The sequence below is a fragment of the Primulina tabacum genome, chromosome 5, assembly GCF_025594145.1.
Source record: "Primulina tabacum isolate GXHZ01 chromosome 5, ASM2559414v2, whole genome shotgun sequence".
Taxonomy (NCBI): Eukaryota; Viridiplantae; Streptophyta; class Magnoliopsida; order Lamiales; family Gesneriaceae; genus Primulina; species Primulina tabacum.
Genome location: NC_134554.1, coordinates 11751649 through 11770284, shown reverse-complemented (window position 1 = coordinate 11770284; position 18636 = coordinate 11751649). Strand labels below are relative to the sequence as shown.

The window sequence follows — 18636 nt, the reverse complement described above, 5'->3', positions numbered from 1 at the left end:
TACTTTATTTAGCACATCTTTAAAACATAAAACAACCGCGACGGAAGGCCAGCCAAGTACAACTCCTCATGTTCTTCATTTTTTCTTCCAATTATGTCTTGTAGCTTTCACAAGACCACGTGTGTGCTTTATTTATAGTATTATACAACATATATAAACCGACCAAGTATGTAGAAAAAGGTTAAAATATAGACTCTAACTAAATCTAGGTATAAATATTTTTTTTTTAAAACAAGTAATACCTTTTGCTAAATATAACTAATTTTGCACAACTTCAATTATTTCATACATGATGACAATGAATGATAATAACTAGTGCACTGACTCACGCATTACGTATTTATACAATATTTTTTATAATTAATTTGATTTATATTTAAATGAGGATTAAAATATAATTAAAAGAAATAGTGAGAGATTATAATATAATTTGATATATGAATTTAAAAAATAAATAGAAAAAAAGGAAAAAAATTTCAATAGGAAAACTTGATAATTAGGAAACAAAAGCTATATCAACTGAGTAACTTGCATTAAAATTTTAAATTTTACTAATATATATAGTTATTAAAATAGATCATCTGGTATCAAAAATCAATTGACTTGTTTCATCTCCCCGTGAAATTCCAAATTCTTGTATTTGCTGGAGTTTTTGTGATCTTCACCAATCATGGAAGAGGAGAAGGTTACTAGATCGAAAGGGGCGGTGACGAAATTTAATGATCAGAAAGGGTATGACTTCATTCAACCCGACGAGGGTGGCGAAGATCTTTTCGTCCATCAAACCGCCGTGAAATCTGACGGGTTTCGTACTCTTCGCGAGGGCCAAATCGTCGAGTTCACGATCATTCTGGAGGGCGACAAGACTAAGGCCGTTGACGTCACCGCACCCGGAGGTGACCCTGTACGGCGGGGAAGTGACAGAAATAATCGTGACGGAGCTGACGGTGGATACGGGTTTAGTGATCGGAGGAATGGTGGAGGCGGCGGAGGTGAATGTTATAATTGCGTTGAGTTTGGGCATATGGCTCGGGATTGCATCGGCAGAATCGGTGGCGGCAATGTTAGCAGTTGTTATAACTGCGGGGGGTATGGGCATCTGGCGAGGTAGTGTCCAAGTGCTAGCCGTCTCGGAGGTGGAAATAGTGGAGCTTGTTTTGCCTGTGGTGAGCCGGGGCATATGGCGAGGGACAGTAAGGGTGGTGGAAACAATCGTGGAGGTGGTGGTGGTGGTTTTGGGAGGTTTTTGGAGGCCGAGGCAGCGGGGTCAGCGGAGGGAAGTGCTTCAACTGCGGGGAGTCTGGACATTTTGCTAGGGAATGCCCGGAACCGCCTCGCAGATGATCTGTTCTGACTTTTCTTTCTTGTTTTTGGCTCCGGTTTTGTTATTTTCTTTTAAATATTTAACATCCTGGGTTATACTTATAGCCTTATAGAGTGATGTTTGGTTAATTTTGGTTGGCATGCTATCAACTGATTGACGAAGGGAATTTCTTTGAATTGGTTGGTATACAATTGGAAATATTTTTCTTTCTTGGTTGTCATTGTATTTACTTATATTTCTCTTGTCATCTTACCATTCTGCGCGTGTAAATGGTTGGAGTACCCTATAATCTACGTTCTCATGGTTTTAGGCTCTGTTTTATTGATGCCCTTGATGGATTATTTTTACTTGGTGGTTGTGGTCTGAGAAACTGATTGAATTTGAATCTTGATGTTGATTTTAAGCTGCCTGCAGATAGTTTGTTCTCAGTTTGACTGACTGAAAATTGCTATTTGAGGCGATTCTTTACTTGGATATGAATGGTTGATATGTTATTATCGATCATGTTTACTTTTTATGGATTTGTATATGATAGCATCAGTGTGTATTATTTCTATGAAGCTGGCGCTGTAACATTATTTAGGAATAGAGTTGATGACTGATACCATTTTTCATCAACTTTTAAGCTCTATGATTTTTTTATATGACATAAGTCAATAGATATACTCCATACCCACTTGATTTGTTCCCATCACCTCTTTTTTTTTGATAGGAAACATATATTTTATTTAATTATAAAAGACCATTACATTGTAAGCGGAAGAGTTTTCCGCACAATAAAAGAGAGTAAAACAATCAAATTAAAATGTTACAACCTTCCAATCCCTAACCACATCTGAAATAGTTAGATGACCTAGTTCTTTGATATTTCTTGTTGACTGTGCCACCCTGAATTTCAGTAATTCCCAAACTTTGTCCACCGAGTTAGACGAGTCATTGAAAATTCTGTTGTTTCTCTCGAGCCATATTGTCCAAAACGTGAAATGAACGACGTATAACAGAAAGTATTCACGATAGCCCCCTTTTGAAACCCCGGATCTATGATAAACATATCTTTGGCCCTCCTCGGAAAAATCCAAAAGAATCTTAACTCTTCCATCACCTTAATCCAAATGCTTCTTGAGAAAGAATAATGCACCAATAAATGATCCTGATCCTCTTCGTGGTTTTGACAAAAGCAGCACCACTGTGGCCTTAAAGCACATGATGACCATCTTCTTTGCACTGAATCAGAGGTATGTAGCTTGCCCAGAGCGACAATCCACGAGAAAATTTGAATCTTTTGCGGGATAGGAACTTTCTAAATATGTTTATATGGGTGGAAAACAGGAAAGTTATGGAAAGGAAAGAAAGACTCGTAAAAAGAGCGGACTGAGAACAGACCCGAAGAATCTCCCAACCACACCCTACTATCCTCCGAACCCAACTCGATACTGACCGAATGAAGTACACCCATTAAATTACCAAACTCCCCCAACTCTATCTCATTAAGGTGTCTCCTAAAACGCACAGTCCCAACGATAATTACGACTGACTCCTAACTCAAAAACCTCAATAAAATTACGAATTGGTTTATTGATGACGGTGCAAATCGAAAACAAAGAAGGAAAGCGTTCTTTGAAACAAGGACCCCCTCCCCCCCAAACATCCTCCCAAAACCTCAAATCTACATTGTCATGATCTTAAAAAAAGATTCATTCCCTCGGGTATTCTGTGACATATCCCCATTTGAATTCCTTCGATATTTTAGGAAGGAAAACTTTGAAATTTTCCAATATACAGTGGTTACCGATTTCTCATACATGTACATGTCACCGACCTCTTCGTCTCTTACTTGTTTGTGCTATCGAAGGCTGCCCCTTTTCCACACTTAAATTTATGAGTTTTGAATATAAGATAATGTCTGATGTATGAGTTATCATCTACTTTTAGACCAGTAGTTTTTGTTTTGTTTATAGCATCATAGATCGATAAATACATGTCGTATTCTATGTGGAATAATTTCTTCATACATCTAGATTCTAGGAATACTATGCTTTAGTTTGTGTTGCATCATTGAGTGTTTGTTGCTTTATTCACTATATTTTGGAGGTGGCTAAAATCTTTTATTAGTGTATCAGTTTACGAGTTTTTAAGGTGCTTTTCCATGTTTAGAATATTATTGGTGATGTTTGGACAATATTCCGTGTGGGATAGTATTGATGAAATGATTATTTACTATCAGCACTTCATACCTATTCACTATTGTGCATGAGGTTGTAGTTCCCATCCTTTCTTGCACCGCAAATGGTTTGCTGCTGATTGATGTTTACTTCGAGATATCTTTTTTTGGGTTTTATGGAACACCAAAATAGATCTGAAATATGTTAGAAGTTTACCTACATCGAAATCAGTATATTGTTGCTCTCTCCAGAAAGACCACCCAAAAAGAACAAGGTGGAAATCAATGTAGAAACTGCACGATTTAACTGGCTGCTTCAATACTCAAATCTTTAATTCGTTTATTTGTTTAAGTTATGATGAATCATGTACTTGACAGATATTGGTCATCTTAATATTAGTATAAGATATAAAATGCATATATCTTGATCAAAGATTAATGATGCACAATTGTGGATATTTGAACACAAATACAACATGGATACAAGGTATGATAATTATTAGAAAATTTGGATACAATGTACACATATATAACATGATAACGGTTTGTAATTTGTAATAAAATGGATTCCAATATATATACAATGTACACATATAACATGATAACGGTTTGTAATTTGTAATAAAATTGATTCCAATATATATATACACAATGTACACATATATTAATTAATTGTTTATTATATAAAATTTATTAAAAAACATAGAAGTAAAATTATTATACACAGCTCTGTCCGCCTTTCCCAAGCACCAGCAATTAGTTGGTGGTGGTATAAAGGACAAAATAATGAAATTTACAATGGCTGTGGTAGAGCGTTGCTCTTTTTTAGCTTCCACGGACTCAATCCATCCCTATACACATGTTGCTACATGCATGTTCATGCTTTTCATTTTTTGTTTCCGTAATTATGTTTGTTTTTTTGTTTGATTTGCAGAGTTTATTTTGTTAGTACCTCCATGGAAGTGTTTGTTGGTTGTTTCACTCGATTTTCCGTCTTGTTTACCACGAAAATTTCCACGAAGAAAAAAATGGTAGCTTACACTGCATGTCATAATCCAAGGTGAGAATGTCAAAATTTTAAATTAAAATTCAAACAGTATCATCATCCTCAATGGAGGGGACTAAACTTGCCTCGATCCTTTTAATCCACACTTTCTGTTACCTTCGGGCGGCGGCTGAACCTAAGATCTTCTCCAGGGAATGTGTGTGGATTAAAAGGAAACATGTTCATTGAAGCAGTGCACATTCATTGCAAAGATATATTCCATGTACAACCATGTACAATGAACATGTTTCCTAAGATCTTCTCCAGGGAAGATATATTTATCCATGTACAACCATTCATTTGGCAGCACAATGAACATGTTTCCTTTTATGCAATGTCTCAGTAAAAACGGACAGGTGATAATTTTACAAGAACAGCAGTATGTGGTAGAAAGAGAACAGTAGGATAGAGCAATAAAGATTCTAGATGCTAGTTTTAATTTTTCGGGAGTTCAATTTGGGAAATACAAAGATAATAGGCTTTATCTAAGCTGAAAATAAATTATTATTTTTTTACATGCAGCATCAATGAAAGTTGGGGCTTTTATGAAGCTGAATATATCTTTGCAATGAATGTGCACTGCTTCAATGTACCTGGGGTTGTTAATATTTTTCTCTATAAAAGATGAGCATCAAATGTGAATAGCTAGATATGCATACTATCAATTTATCCTATCTGTTTTCATCTACCTGCAATCCCCATAAGTATATTATCATTTATGTGCGGCATAAGGCACTCTAAAGTCTAAACTGGAATAATTTCCTAGATTTGCATTTTTGTTGGTCGATGGGATAATTTTCCATTATAGGTGATATTAAGATGTATCGGATTGGTCAGTGTTTAGTTCTGTTTTCAATTTTTCATACCTTGAAAATTTGCTATAATGGGATACAAATAAAACGGAGTAAATGGAATATTCTATCGCACATCTTAGTATCTTATTTGCCCTGAGTTTCTTTTGGATATGCTAATTTGTGGTTCGCGTTTCTCGTTTAATTGGTTCAAATAAATGTCATCTATCCTTTGGGCTCTAATCCATGACAATTTTCTGGTTTTTTTATGTTCTCCTTGTTTAAGTGGACCATTTATGTGTCACCACTCTCTTTTATTTTACGCGGGTTAGGTTAATCGTGACCACTGCCTTTATTCCTTATTTTCCATGTATTACTTGTGAAAATTGTGAAGGAACTCGAGTCTTACTTCGTCACTACTACAATTCCTAACTATGACCCCTCAACACACTGTTTTATTGGAATGTGCTTAGTCCTTATAATTGGTCCTTGGAATGTACCCTGACTTTTTCTTCATTTTGAGATATCGACCTTTTGGAGAATTTATGTGTTGAATTATTTATTTAAAAAACTATAATTGATTTTGTATGATCAAACAACTATAAAGTGATTCCTTTTTTTCACTCGATGCTTCTATGACTTTGAATACCAAATTTTATCCGGCGAAACTGAGCATTTACTACACATTCACGGTGTTCATGAAAAGATGTTTTGTGTATCTTGTATCATGTATGTTTGAAGTTCACTAAGATTCCTTGAATATCATTTCCAGTTGTATGGCATTTCCTCACAGCCATTCTCCACATTCTGGCTGGGACAAATTTCATAGTCTCACAAAAATCAGCACTCGTGCTCAGCTTCCCTTGATCAACATCCAAAGGTTTAATTATATGATGTATATTTGGAGGCTATGCGGAACATTGTTCCTGATTGCACTTCTTCATTTTCCATTGATAACGTGATAGGAATTACAGCTCTAAACTTGTAGGCACCCTGGAATCAAAGTGCTCGGAGCCAGAAGATTTTTATGTGGTAAATATGCTAATCAGGGGAAGGGGTTATTAATGCAAGGAAATCTATGACAGTGATTGCTGAAACTCGGGTTTTATAGAAAGAAGATGAAAAAGCAATGGCATTTTAAAGTGAAAGAGGGTCAAAAAGTCAGCTATGTGGTTCTCATGATATCCAGTGGCTGATTTTTTGTCACAGGTCTCATCGGAGTCCACGTCACTGGTGACTCAGAACTGGGTAACTTGTGAGTCAATTTCGGTATATGTTTCAACAACTGATGTTTTGGCAGTTTATTTTTCTGAATGGATTTTCCTTGCCTTTTCATGCACAATGACACATGTTCATCTATTTTTCATTGAATGCAAAGGCAATGCACATCTGTGCGAAGCGTTGAACTAGACACATTTCATATTTATGTTATTTTGGTCTGCAAATATTATCCGAGCATGAGATACGAACTTTTTATGAACAGGGTGATATCTATGGTGTTCCATGGCTTCTTTTGGTGTTAGTCTGTATTGGATCAATCAGAGATGGGAATGTAATACACATCTTGTACGTTTCTTTCTTTCTATTGTTTTCTTATTTTAGATTTTCTCTTGTTTATCACTATTTCGCTTTCCTCAACTGTAGTAGATAGTCCATCATTTAAGGATGGAGAGGATTGTTGATGCCTGCTTCAATTCGAAATGTGATTTCCATTATCACTGTTCACGCAGATGTGAGAGTTTGTCCTTCGCAACTTGGCTTTCTTTTCATGCTATTTCAATCGAGATTCCATGGAGGTATGTAAAGTTGATGATAATGGCTAGATCAATTGCTTTCTGTATTATATTAAAAACACATGCGCCACTAGCAAGAACTCCTGATTGGTCATGTGCAAATGAAAATTGTTGATTATGATGGTTTCAATAAATAAATCCACCTACGATTGCCGTGCTATATCATGCCAATTATTATGCATATTTCCGAATAAAGGACCCCAACTTCTAGTTATGTCGAAAATATTGAAAGGCAAAGTAAAGATAAACAAAATGATATTGACCCAGACTTTATAGATTGAACTTTGGAGTTGATCCAGTGCATTAGATTACTAGTTTGTGGGAAGAAAAGCAATGGGACCATTTTGTTTTTATTCTATGTGTTTTGGAACACAATAAAAAGATTAAGACTGACAAAGTTAATAAAACGATATTTATAATTTTCTGCGGATATTTTCCTTGTGTTAGTGAAGGCTACCTTTAATGGGAACAGCCCCCTTCGTGCCAGTGAGTGTGAAATCAATTTAAGATAAACATCACATTAATTATTTTTTGGAACCAAAAACATATGTGAGTGGGATCCAGTCTAATGGGCTAAATTTGTGTAATCTTACCCAGATTTTGTCAACGTCGTATTATAACGTTTTAAAAGCTTTTTATTTATTTATTTATTTATTCCGTTCTCTGGTTCGCATATCTCCATTACTCTTTCATTCAAAACAAAGAGAAGGGATTTGTGATCCAAACCATCCTTTTTAGGGGTAAGGTATACCGATTATTTCTTGTATAAAATTTATTGTTTGTTCGTACCTGTAAGAGGTTAAAACTTGAATTCGATTTCTTATATTCCAATGTATGGTTTAGTTTTGTTGGGAATCGTAATTTTTTATATGTTTGTGTGTGTATGCGTGATGTATTCTTTATATTTAGTAAATTGATTTGATCTATAGTCCACCATAAGAAAAATTTATTTGAATTGAGAAGTAAATTTTTTTAGGTTTCATATGCTATTTTTTCGGAAATTTGAAGCCAATTGAGTGAAATTCACTTATATAAGTGACATGTGAGCAAGGTAGAGTATCTCGATTTAATCCCATTTTTGGAGAAAAGTCATTGAATTAACTTATTACATGTATTGAGAAAAGTGGGCAGTCGCGTGTCGGTTGTCGGATCTTTTTTCCTTCAAACGTTTGGGTTGACGTGCTTGCCAATGTTATTGTGATTTTATTAATGCCTGGTTGCTTTTTGGTAATGGTGAAACAAATCTAGTTAATGACTAGGGCATTGGATGTGAACATCCCTCTTCCATTAAAAATAATTGTTATTGTGATTTTATTAATGCGTAGTTGCTTTTGGTAATGGTGAAACAAATCTAGTTAAATGACTAGGGCTTTGGATGTGAACATCCCTTTTCCATTAAAAATAATTTCTCTTGTTTCAATCGCATTCAATGATGAATGATGGATTTAAGGTTCTTTTCGTGTTTACCTCAGAATTTGCTAAATGAACCAATTATGTGACAATTACGTATCCTCAGTATATTTAATATCGACTACTCTGCTTACATATCGTTTCTGGAGTCATGCCTTTGCAATTGTGACATTCCTGAATATTGGTCTATGACTTATTTTGACAAGATGTCCAAGAAATGAATGGATTACTAGAAAAATATCCATGTTGACTTGTAGAGAAATAATCGGACTCCATTACCGTCCTGGTGTCTTATTAGTTGCATGAACGTGTTACCATGGACTAATAACATTTTACTTTTGTGGTGCATAATTTTTTTTTTCAGTGTGATGATCATATAGGAATTTATCTAGCAAAAAAAATTTCACTGTTGGTAAGTTCAATGTTGCTGTATGAAATTGGATTACTGAATATTGGCCAACGATAGTATGCTATCATGCATGTAGTGTAGGCCAGGTGAATTAACATTCTGGATAATATACTAACTGGCGGCTGCTTTCCGCAATTTATGGGCGTGTGTTAGGAACTGAAAAGTGATGATAAAACTGTTGTTTGCTGCCTAATATTCTCGTGAAGTTCAATGGTTTTATGAAAACTGGATAGTGGTTTGATGAAAATTACTGGTATAGAAAATCTGAAATAAAAACCAAGTTCTTGTAAACCCCCCAAGTAGACACCAAGTTTTTTGTGGAATAAGGGGTTATTGAAGCAGAAATGCGTTTAGTTGATGCGAGCTGATTTATTCGAACTTTTATTTTTGTTGCGTTGTGTGCATAATATTTCTTTATGTGCCAGAATTGTAAGTGTCAAATGGCTGAAATTCCAAAGTCCAGCAAGGGATCGTTCAAGAATGAGGTGTTCAAGAGGTCATCTTCAGGTACAAGGGATAAGAACGTACGCAAACAACAAAAAAGAGAGGACTACCCTGTCCAGATGCTTCCAGCTATGAGGTTAGCGGTTTCCAAACCTTTCGCATTTCAAGACTTTAAATCCATCGGTCAGAATTTTTTCAACAATAAATTAGCTACTAATCAAGAGCAAGAATTTGTGGCCGGTGCTTCTGGTGTGGATGCTGACAACGGCAGTGGAAGTTGTAATGATCCCAGTGTTGAAATTTCACCAAAAGAGAAGTCCCTCAAGGCTGCATTTAAGCTCGACCTCAACTCTACTTTGCCTGACCTGAATGAAGCTGCCCCTTCTGAACTCGTGTCAATTAAAGATGTTGATCAAGATGGGCTTTCGTTCATGGCTAATGACCTCCTAGAGGCAGTGCAGGTTGTCCGTACACTGGAAATTGAGGGCTATATCTCGGGGATTTTCAGAATGAAATTCCTCTCTTTTTTAGGCTTGAAGGCCACGGCCAAAGAACGCGATGTCGTACGTACCTTCATACGAACTATGGGTGATGATCCGCGCTGCTTGGCTGGACAGTTAATTGACTCGTTCTCGTGCGTTGTAAACATGAAGCCATGAAATGGTTTCTTTCGAAAACCTGGGGCATTTTGGAAGAGCGACTCAGTTTATTTTACCTAGCCTTTCTTGGAACTGAAGTAATATTTTAACTATGATATTTTCGTTGTGGTATTCTCTTTATGCTGACTTTATTTTTAGTTTTGAACTACATGATATTGTGTGGATACAAGCTTCTGTTTTTATTTAGCGATTTGACTGAGGTTAAATTTACATGATGTATTGAGTTTGTGGTTTTCTCGCAGCAGGACATTCTTTTAGCCATTGTCACTTAGTTTTTGGGCACGGTACTAGTTTCGACTTTGCATACTGAATACCACAAAATCAACTTCAAAAACTTTTGATTTGAAATGGGTTACACAATTTCTCTAAGATGTAAAGTCTTTTGTTTACATGATTGCATGGCATCATAAATTTTCGGTCTCTGGGTTTTTGCTTATTTTCACGTTTTTCCTTGAAAACAAAGTTCGTTACTTGAGCATTTAGATTTGTCATTTGGTTTTCCATGACCAATTAGTTTCGATTCTACTCGACCCCTCGAATAGTTAATCGACATACTCGAATTAAATCTACTACAAGAATCAATTCTTGAAACAAACACTTCAAAGCTTCTCTTCAAAATAATATTACACGTTGTGTCTGAGATAGAAGGATGATCTCCTGTTACATTACTTCTAAAAATATGTTGCAGACATGCACAAATTATTACATATATCTTTCACACAAGGTAGAACACCATTTGGGTCGATTTTTTTTTTTTTTTTTTTTGTAGTAATCAGAGCTCCACGGTCAAAGCAGATTGCCCGATCGACTCGTTTGCAGCCCTGTTCGGAACCATGGGGGAGGGTTCATAGTTAGCTTCTTGACTGGTTGCTGTTTCGGAATAGAAGGTGGGTTTATATTTGGCTTCTTAACCTCAAAACTGCTCTTCACCCACGCAATGTATCCCCCTCCCATGTTATATGCATGTTTGAATCCCTACCAATAGAAAACCACCGATTCATGTCGAAAGGATCATAATTTTGATAACAATTTCAATCATATACATAGATTACACATTTTATAATATAGTCAACAATATATTCATTAACCACACACACAGACATATCAACATAAAGAATATATCTCTTGTGAGACGCTCTCACGAATCTTTATATGTGAGACGGATTAACCCTACCGATATTCACAATAAAAAGTAATACTCTTAGCATAAAAAGTAATAGTTTTCATGGATGACTCAAATAAGAGATCTGTCTCACAAAATACGATCCGTGAGACTATCTCACACAAGTTTTTGTCAACATAAAATATGCATATAAATTTTTTTGCTAAAACTAGGTCCTTACAGCATCAAGAAGATCAGTGGCGGCATACACAGACCTCACCCCACTTTGGCAACCCTGGAATTTTAATTTCTTGACATTAGATTTCACTCTAATGTAATAAACATCCATAGACAAACAGTCTTTTTAAGCGCTTATTAGAAGTGAAGCATTTTACATCTAATTCTTTAATATCAATATTTTTCTCCACATAAATGAATATTTAATTAATTACCACAACAAGATGATCTTCCCTGGCATGTGTGGACAAAATTTGATCCATAAAATTCGGATTTTCCACCCTTCCTGAATTTTAAATATCATGATATGAATATGTAAATAAACTGAAAAAGAATAGAGAAAATAGATTATATAATACGACCATTTGGGGTACTAAACATGTATGGAACGTTGAAGGCCTTCTCCATGTTGTTGGTCCCACGTGCGGAATTTGAGATAATAAAACCCGAAAATAAAGAATAAAATGGACACCGAGATTTACGTGGAAAACCCCTAAAAATAATTAGGGTAAAAACCACGGGCAAGATGAAAAGAATTCCACTATAATATTTTGTGGTGTACAACTCACTCACTGTGTTTCCAAAGAGAACACACACTCTCTTAATACAGGAGAACAAAACACCTCACAAATATTATAGAACTAAGCACTCAAATGCTTATAAGATGAGAGAAAACTCGAAGAAGGGATAATTTCTAAATGAAGGGGGAGCTCTATTTATAGAGCCCCTTGACCGTGTGAAGACGCGTATAATACGCGTCTTCCATCTTTCCACGAAACCTTTGAGCAGCCCATGTTTTTTTTTCTTTTGCCGCCACTTGTGCATTTAATGCACCTACCAACATTTCTCCCACTTGGAGATTTGATTGAGAATCAAACACATCTCCACACATCCTTTCAATCTTGTCATTCCCTGCTGCTTACGTTTCTGCTAGAGCACTTGAGGATTACACCACTCAAACTTATCAGTGTTTACTGGCTTGGTCAGAAAATCAGCTATGTTATCCTTTGTATGGATCTTCTGCATATCCACGCTTTCTTCTTCAATTACTTCCCGTACAAAGTGAAATTGTACTCCAATGTGTTTAGTCCTGGAATGAAAGGCTGTATTCCTTGCGATGTGCAAGACACTCTGACTGTCACAAAACAAAGGAACATTCTCTTGTTTGTGCCCGATCTCCTCCAATAACCTTTTAATCCATATTGTCTCCTTGCAACCTTGAGTAGCTGCCATGTATTCTGTCTCTGTTGTAGATAATGCCACAACTATCTGCAGTTTTGAAACCCAGCTTACTGCTCCCCCTGCAAGTGTAAACACATAACCAGTAGTAGATTTCCTCTTATCAGGATCACCTGCATAATCTGAATCGACATAGCCCCTGAGTGTAAAATCCGATCCTCCATAACATAATGCAGCATTCGAGGTACCATTAATGTATCTAAGGATCCTCTTAACAGTGCTCCAATGCTCTCGTCCAGGATTCGCCATATACCGACTAACTGCTCCCACTGCTTGAGCAATGTCTGGTCTTGTACAGATCATGGCGAACATCAAACTTCCCACTGCTGATGCATACGGTACTCGAGACATCTCCATCCTCTCTGCTTCACTGCTAGGACACATCTCGGATGATAACTTGAAGTTAACAGGAAGAGGGGTCGATATTGGCTTACTATCTTGCATGTTGAAGCGTTGCAAGACTTTCTTCAAATAATTTTTCTGGGAAAGCCAAATATTTATGTTACTTCTGTCTCGGTGAACTTGCATCCCTAGAATCTTGTTTGCTGGTCCCAAGTCCATCAGAATATTGTTGGTAATGTTGATGATAAGTTGATCAGTATGAATCTGGTAGACTTTGAAGTAGAAGCTCCGCACGTTCATTTTCCCCTATTTTATGCCCCATGGAAGTGAGTTGGGCAAATAGAGTATTTAGTGTGTTGATATGGTCGGTCATCGATGAAGATTCCGCCATCCGAAGAGTATAAAGCCTTCTCTTTAGGAAAATCATGTTGTGTAGCGACTTGACCTCGTACATCTTTGTCAGAGTATCCCAGATAACTTTGGCTGTTTTTATCTCAGAGATACTTGACAAAACTTCGTCTGCTATAGCCAAGTGTAAATTGGCAACAGCATTATCATTCATCTCGTTCCACTTTCCATCATCTGTAATCTCCACCGGTCTATCTCCAATAGCCGCCAAGCAATTTTCCTTTCTTAAAACTGCTTGTATCTTTATTTTCCACAGCATAAAATTGCTTCCGTTGAATTTTGCTATCTCGTACCTTCCCGCCATTATGTCTACAACAATTTTAGTAGACCGGACAAAATAATCCCGCCTTAAATAAAAAATCTTAAAAAAATCTTTTCTGATGTGGAAGATCAGTCTAGGCTGCAACCACAGAGCATACTCAGAATTTTAAGAAATTTTAAACCAAGGCTCTGATACCACTTGTTGGTCCCACGTGCGGAATTTGAGATAATAAAACCCGAAAATAAAGAATAAAATGGACACCGAGATTTACGTGGAAAACCCCTAAAAATAATTATGGTAAAAACCACGGGCAAGATGAAAAGAATTCACTATAATATTTTGTGGTGTACAACTCACTCACTGTGTTTCCAAAGAGAACACACATTCTCTTAATACAGGAGAACAAAACACCTCACAAATATTATAGAACTAAGCACTCAAATGCTTATAAGATGAGAGAAAACTCGAAGAAGAGATAATTTCTAAATGAAGGGGGGAGCTCTATTTATAGAGCCCCTTGACCGTGTGAAGACGCGTATCCATCTTTCCACGAAACCTTTGAGTAGCCCATGTTTTTTTTTTATTTTGCCGCCACTTGTGCATTTAATGCACCTACCAACACATGTGACCATTTTGGAATTCTTCTTCGGTCCTGTTAAAATTTTTAATTCTTAAAACAAGAAAAATCCCACAAAATAAATTGCATGTTGAATGCTTGGAATTTAGATCACAGCCTTAATAAAATCCAAAAATTATAGTAATTTCGTAAACAAATATATACCGGAAAACGTAATTAAATTCGATTTGACCTGACATCAAGATAGAGGTAGCCTGAATTTAGAAGATTTCTTGCTGCATGCACATCAACAGTGATAATCTCTGCATTTGAACTGCACAAACGAATGCAAAAAACCCAAAAAAAAAAAAAAGGTTATACATATAATTGCCAGATTTATTTTCTATTTGATAGCTAATATGAAAAATATATACCTTTTCTTCGAATCCATTAAATTTTGTGAGAGGGGGAATTAATGGGTTGTAGGTTGATATGCTGCTTCTGTGCTAAAAGCTTGCCAGTGGGTTCACGTCATTTTATAGCCAGTCTGGAGTGCCCATAATGGAGTAAACATGGCACCAACTGAATGACATATTTATGTCTACAACAAGAAATGGAACTCTCCACAACTTTGTACAACTGAATATATATATAGTCTAGTGGTAGGAGTAAGTGACTGATTATAATCATAAGTTTGATTTCTTACCGACACTTTCTAAGCTGTCGTATAGGGTTTGTCCAATATAGTTTACCTGATTAACTTGATTTGCATGCTACTGCGTTAGCACGATGGTTTAATTGTAACAACTATGAATTCCATCGTCATACATAAATAACCAAATATATAATCCAATTTCTATATGTAGTAGTATTTGTCTTGTTTTTTTTTAATTGACATACATCTATTAACAATGTCTTGGAAAAATGTGTAATTTGTTAAATTTGCATTCTAATGATGTTTTTATTTGATGTGGAAAAACAAGCAAATTTATATGATTGATACGTGATGGAATAATAATTAAAATAAATTTTATAGACAAAAAAAAAACTCCTGACTTTTACTTATTTACCATTCAAATTAATAGTAAGTCACCGCTCACAGATAATTGTTGTAAGGCAAAAATTTGTGTGAGATGGTTTTCACGGGTCGTATTTTGTGAGACAGATCTCTTATTTGGATCATCCATGAAAAATATTACTTTTTATGTTAAGAGTGTTACTTTTTATTGTGAATATCGGTATGATTGACCCGTCTCACAAGAGACATAATCTTATTGTAATTGGGATCAAACTGATTTTAATCTACATCACACTTCAATTGTTTATGTCCAGATACAATTAACATAAAAAAATAATTAATAAATAAATATCCATCCTTTTCATCATCATACAGCACGAATTGCCGTATAGGTCTTTCTATTTTAATTGTTGTAAAAAACAAGTCATCGCCAAATCCTTTTGCTAATATCTAACAAAAGAGACATAATATATTAATAGTATGTCTCTTTTAAAACGGTCTCACGGATATTTATTTGTGATTCGTGAGTCGAGTCAACTATGTCCATATTTACAATAATAAGTAATATTTTTGGCATAAAAATAATACTCTTTCATGGATAGCCTAAATAGGAGATCCGTCTTACAAACTAATATTTATGATATATTATTATACATAGCATATTTTAAAATTATTTGCTCAAATTAAAAAGTTCCTCGAAAGTGTGTGATCCGTTAAATAATAGTGATTTTTTAAAGTGAAATTATCTAACTTTATTTAAAAGAAATTTCTTTTTTGGGTTCTTTAAATAAAATTATTAATTATATCTTGATTCGACACGGCAAAAATTTCAGAATTTCCCTTGGTGCACGAAGGTTACGAGATGGATCACTGAACCAAAAGAAGCATTTTGGTAGTGGAAGAAAGAATGTGGCGACTTTATTTTGAAAGTTGGTTTCATTTTAATTAAGTCTATTAATTAAATCGATCCATGGTATGAATAGGTGAAGGGGGATTATGTCTCTTGTGAGACGGTTTCACAAATCTTTTTTTCATGGATGACTTAAATAAGATATACATCTCACAAAATACGACATGTGAGACCGTCTCGCATAAATTTTTTCCGGGGGAATTTTGAGCAAACATCTTTTATAAAATATGTATTAAAAATTGATTTTAATTTGTCAAAATAGGTATGGTCGAAAATGAAAATATACCGGGGCCTTAATTTATTTTTAAAAATGAAATCATAAATTAATTTAATATTTTATCTCTCATTTTTAAATTAAAATACAGGAGAGTGCACAATTATTTATTGTACACTTAACACGCGTCCATTATTTCTTTTCTTTTTATTTTCTCTTTCTTATTCAATTTAGTTGCAGAAGTGCACCATTATTTACAGTACACTCAATCACGGTTAAAGACCTCTAACGCAAAAACACAAGATTTAGACGATATGAGTCACTCAACCACCCAAAGTTCTGCAACATTAAATTTTAATGTAAGGTATATTTTTGTAGGAACCTTTATAATTAATTAATTATTAATTTATGATTATGATAGAGAAACAGGAATGGAGGTAGGAATTTTTTATTGGGTAAAATTTTGTTAGTTTGAAACGTTCTAAGTTTTGGTGATGATAAAAAATATCGATTTATTTCAGAGTTTAGTTGCTATTTGTGTGTATTTATAGGTTTCTAACTGGACACTATGAAGTCAAGCTGGACATTATGAAGTTAATTTGAATTGTATTCAAGACTCTAATCGCTCAAGTTCAAACTGTAGCCGGTATTGCTCACGTAATCAAGTCTATTCGTCTGCATATTAGCTCAATTTTATAAATTATATTTGACCAATCAATGCACATTACTCGACATCTTCAGTTGGCAAGAATATCTCCTAAAAAGACAAAGATATGATGCATAATTTTTCTATTAATTAATCAATTTTTTAGAAGTCGTTAGTTATTATATTTTGATAATTGTCAATATGTATTAATCATGGCGTACTATAAAGAAAAAGAAGATAAAAAACAGTTTGCTTCTATGTCAGATGCTAGTACATATGATCGTTGGTTATCTTTTTATTGTTGAAGGATTTTCGTTATAAATAGGTAGATTCATGATTGAAGAAAGAAATGAAGATCCAATATAACTGATTTTATCAAAAAATCAACTATCTGTTAGATTTCGAGCATTCTACATCTTTCAATCTCAAGTCGCTCATTTTAGCACACATTCATTCTTATATCATATCATCAAGGATAAATCCGTACTATCTTTCTAACTCTAGCCGCTCAAGCTACTTTTTAGAAGCGTTGAAGTTTTGTATTTTTTTAATTAAGGGTCTGTAGACAGTTAGATATTTGTATTGTTATTGTGGTGATGCTAAGAGTTTTGATTTAGACAAAGATAAGTCCTAATCAAAGTGTATTTATATAAATAGTTGTATAAATCAATGTATTTTCATCTTTATATCTTTGTCAGTCTTTTTTTTTTTTCATCTAATCGTTGGGTTAAAACATTGTTTAATATTCGATGTATATCATCACTAGCCAAGTCCGACCATATTCTCATTTGAAAAACATTTTCTGATTCTAACAATTTTTTTTCCGGAAATAATTAATTAATAAGAAAATTTAAAAAAATAAATATAGTGTTTTCACATTTACTAACAAAATTATATAAGTAATCATAGTATTTATTTCTTATGTAAATTAAAGATATATTCTGAAAATTCTTAAATTAGCCCAATGAAATATTTAAAAAATTAGAAACTAATAACAATTACAAGAAACAAAACGCAACCATCGAAACATTAAGAACATTCTTGAGACTTTTTAATTGAGAAATTGATGAGGATGATTTGAAGGTTACAAAGATTTAAACTAAAAACATATTTTATTTATTTTTTAGGTTTCAAACTTAGATTTGCAACCATTTCCCACAAAGCCTAAAACTTCAAAATTATAGAGTCAAATCATTATAAATCTACAAAATAACTTCATCCGATTCATTTTTAATTCAATTAATTTAATTCAAACAATTTTTTTTTTAATCAAAAGATGGTAAATTGAATAAAAGGATCACATCTCTTTGAGAAACTAAATTAACTATTACTACTAATATTAGATACAATTAATTTTCAATAATATGTTTACGATGGAATTTAATTGCTTAAACTTATTTTTCATTAATTATGTTTAAATTTTTCAGTCGCTCAAACTTATTTCTTGACTCCATATTTTGAGTTCTTATGTTATTTAAAACATACAATTATAAATTTTTTAGTAACAGTCTATATTTTCATATAAAAAATTAATTTGCTGGCATTTCTTATTTTGTTTTCTACTTAAATTTTATATTTACGTATAATATTTTTTTCCTATTGGTCAGTTGGCTTTAATGAAAATGGGACCTTTATGCTCGGCAACACCATGGCATCCCATGCAGAC

General features: G+C 34.3%; 2 protein-coding genes and 1 pseudogene across 9 annotated transcripts; 2 read left to right on the top strand and 1 right to left on the bottom strand.

The window, feature by feature from the left end:
• Positions 1-670: 670 nt before the first annotated feature.
• LOC142546579 (uncharacterized) lies at positions 671-1633 on the top strand (annotated as a pseudogene).
• A 1350-nt stretch (positions 1634-2983) lies between these two features.
• On the top strand, positions 2984-10251 carry LOC142546580 (uncharacterized). Of its 8 annotated transcripts, XM_075654363.1 has the most exons (8): positions 2984-4545; positions 6094-6201; positions 6287-6353; positions 6531-6569; positions 6805-6887; positions 7052-7117; positions 9359-9513; positions 9649-10251. In XM_075654363.1, the coding sequence occupies exons 1-7, from the start codon at positions 4442-4444 to the stop codon at positions 9510-9512; spliced, it is 621 nt and encodes a 206-aa protein (XP_075510478.1). In that variant the 5' UTR covers positions 2984-4441; the 3' UTR covers position 9513; positions 9649-10251. The 8 variants fall into 8 exon arrangements, 3 of the variants coding, with proteins under 3 accessions (XP_075510478.1, XP_075510480.1, XP_075510481.1); XM_075654365.1 differs by having other exon boundaries at positions 6805-6873; positions 7052-10251; XM_075654366.1 differs by having other exon boundaries at positions 6805-6873; positions 6966-10251.
• A 367-nt stretch (positions 10252-10618) lies between these two features.
• On the bottom strand, positions 10619-14789 carry LOC142544772 (thiosulfate sulfurtransferase 18-like). Its single transcript, XM_075651810.1, has 7 exons — positions 14617-14789; positions 14436-14516; positions 14251-14278; positions 11738-11783; positions 11591-11661; positions 11380-11433; positions 10619-11011 (listed from the first exon to the last, which is right to left on the bottom strand). The coding sequence occupies exons 1-7, from the start codon at positions 14631-14633 to the stop codon at positions 10823-10825; spliced, it is 486 nt and encodes a 161-aa protein (XP_075507925.1). The 5' UTR covers positions 14634-14789; the 3' UTR covers positions 10619-10822.
• Positions 14790-18636: the final 3847 nt, after the last annotated feature.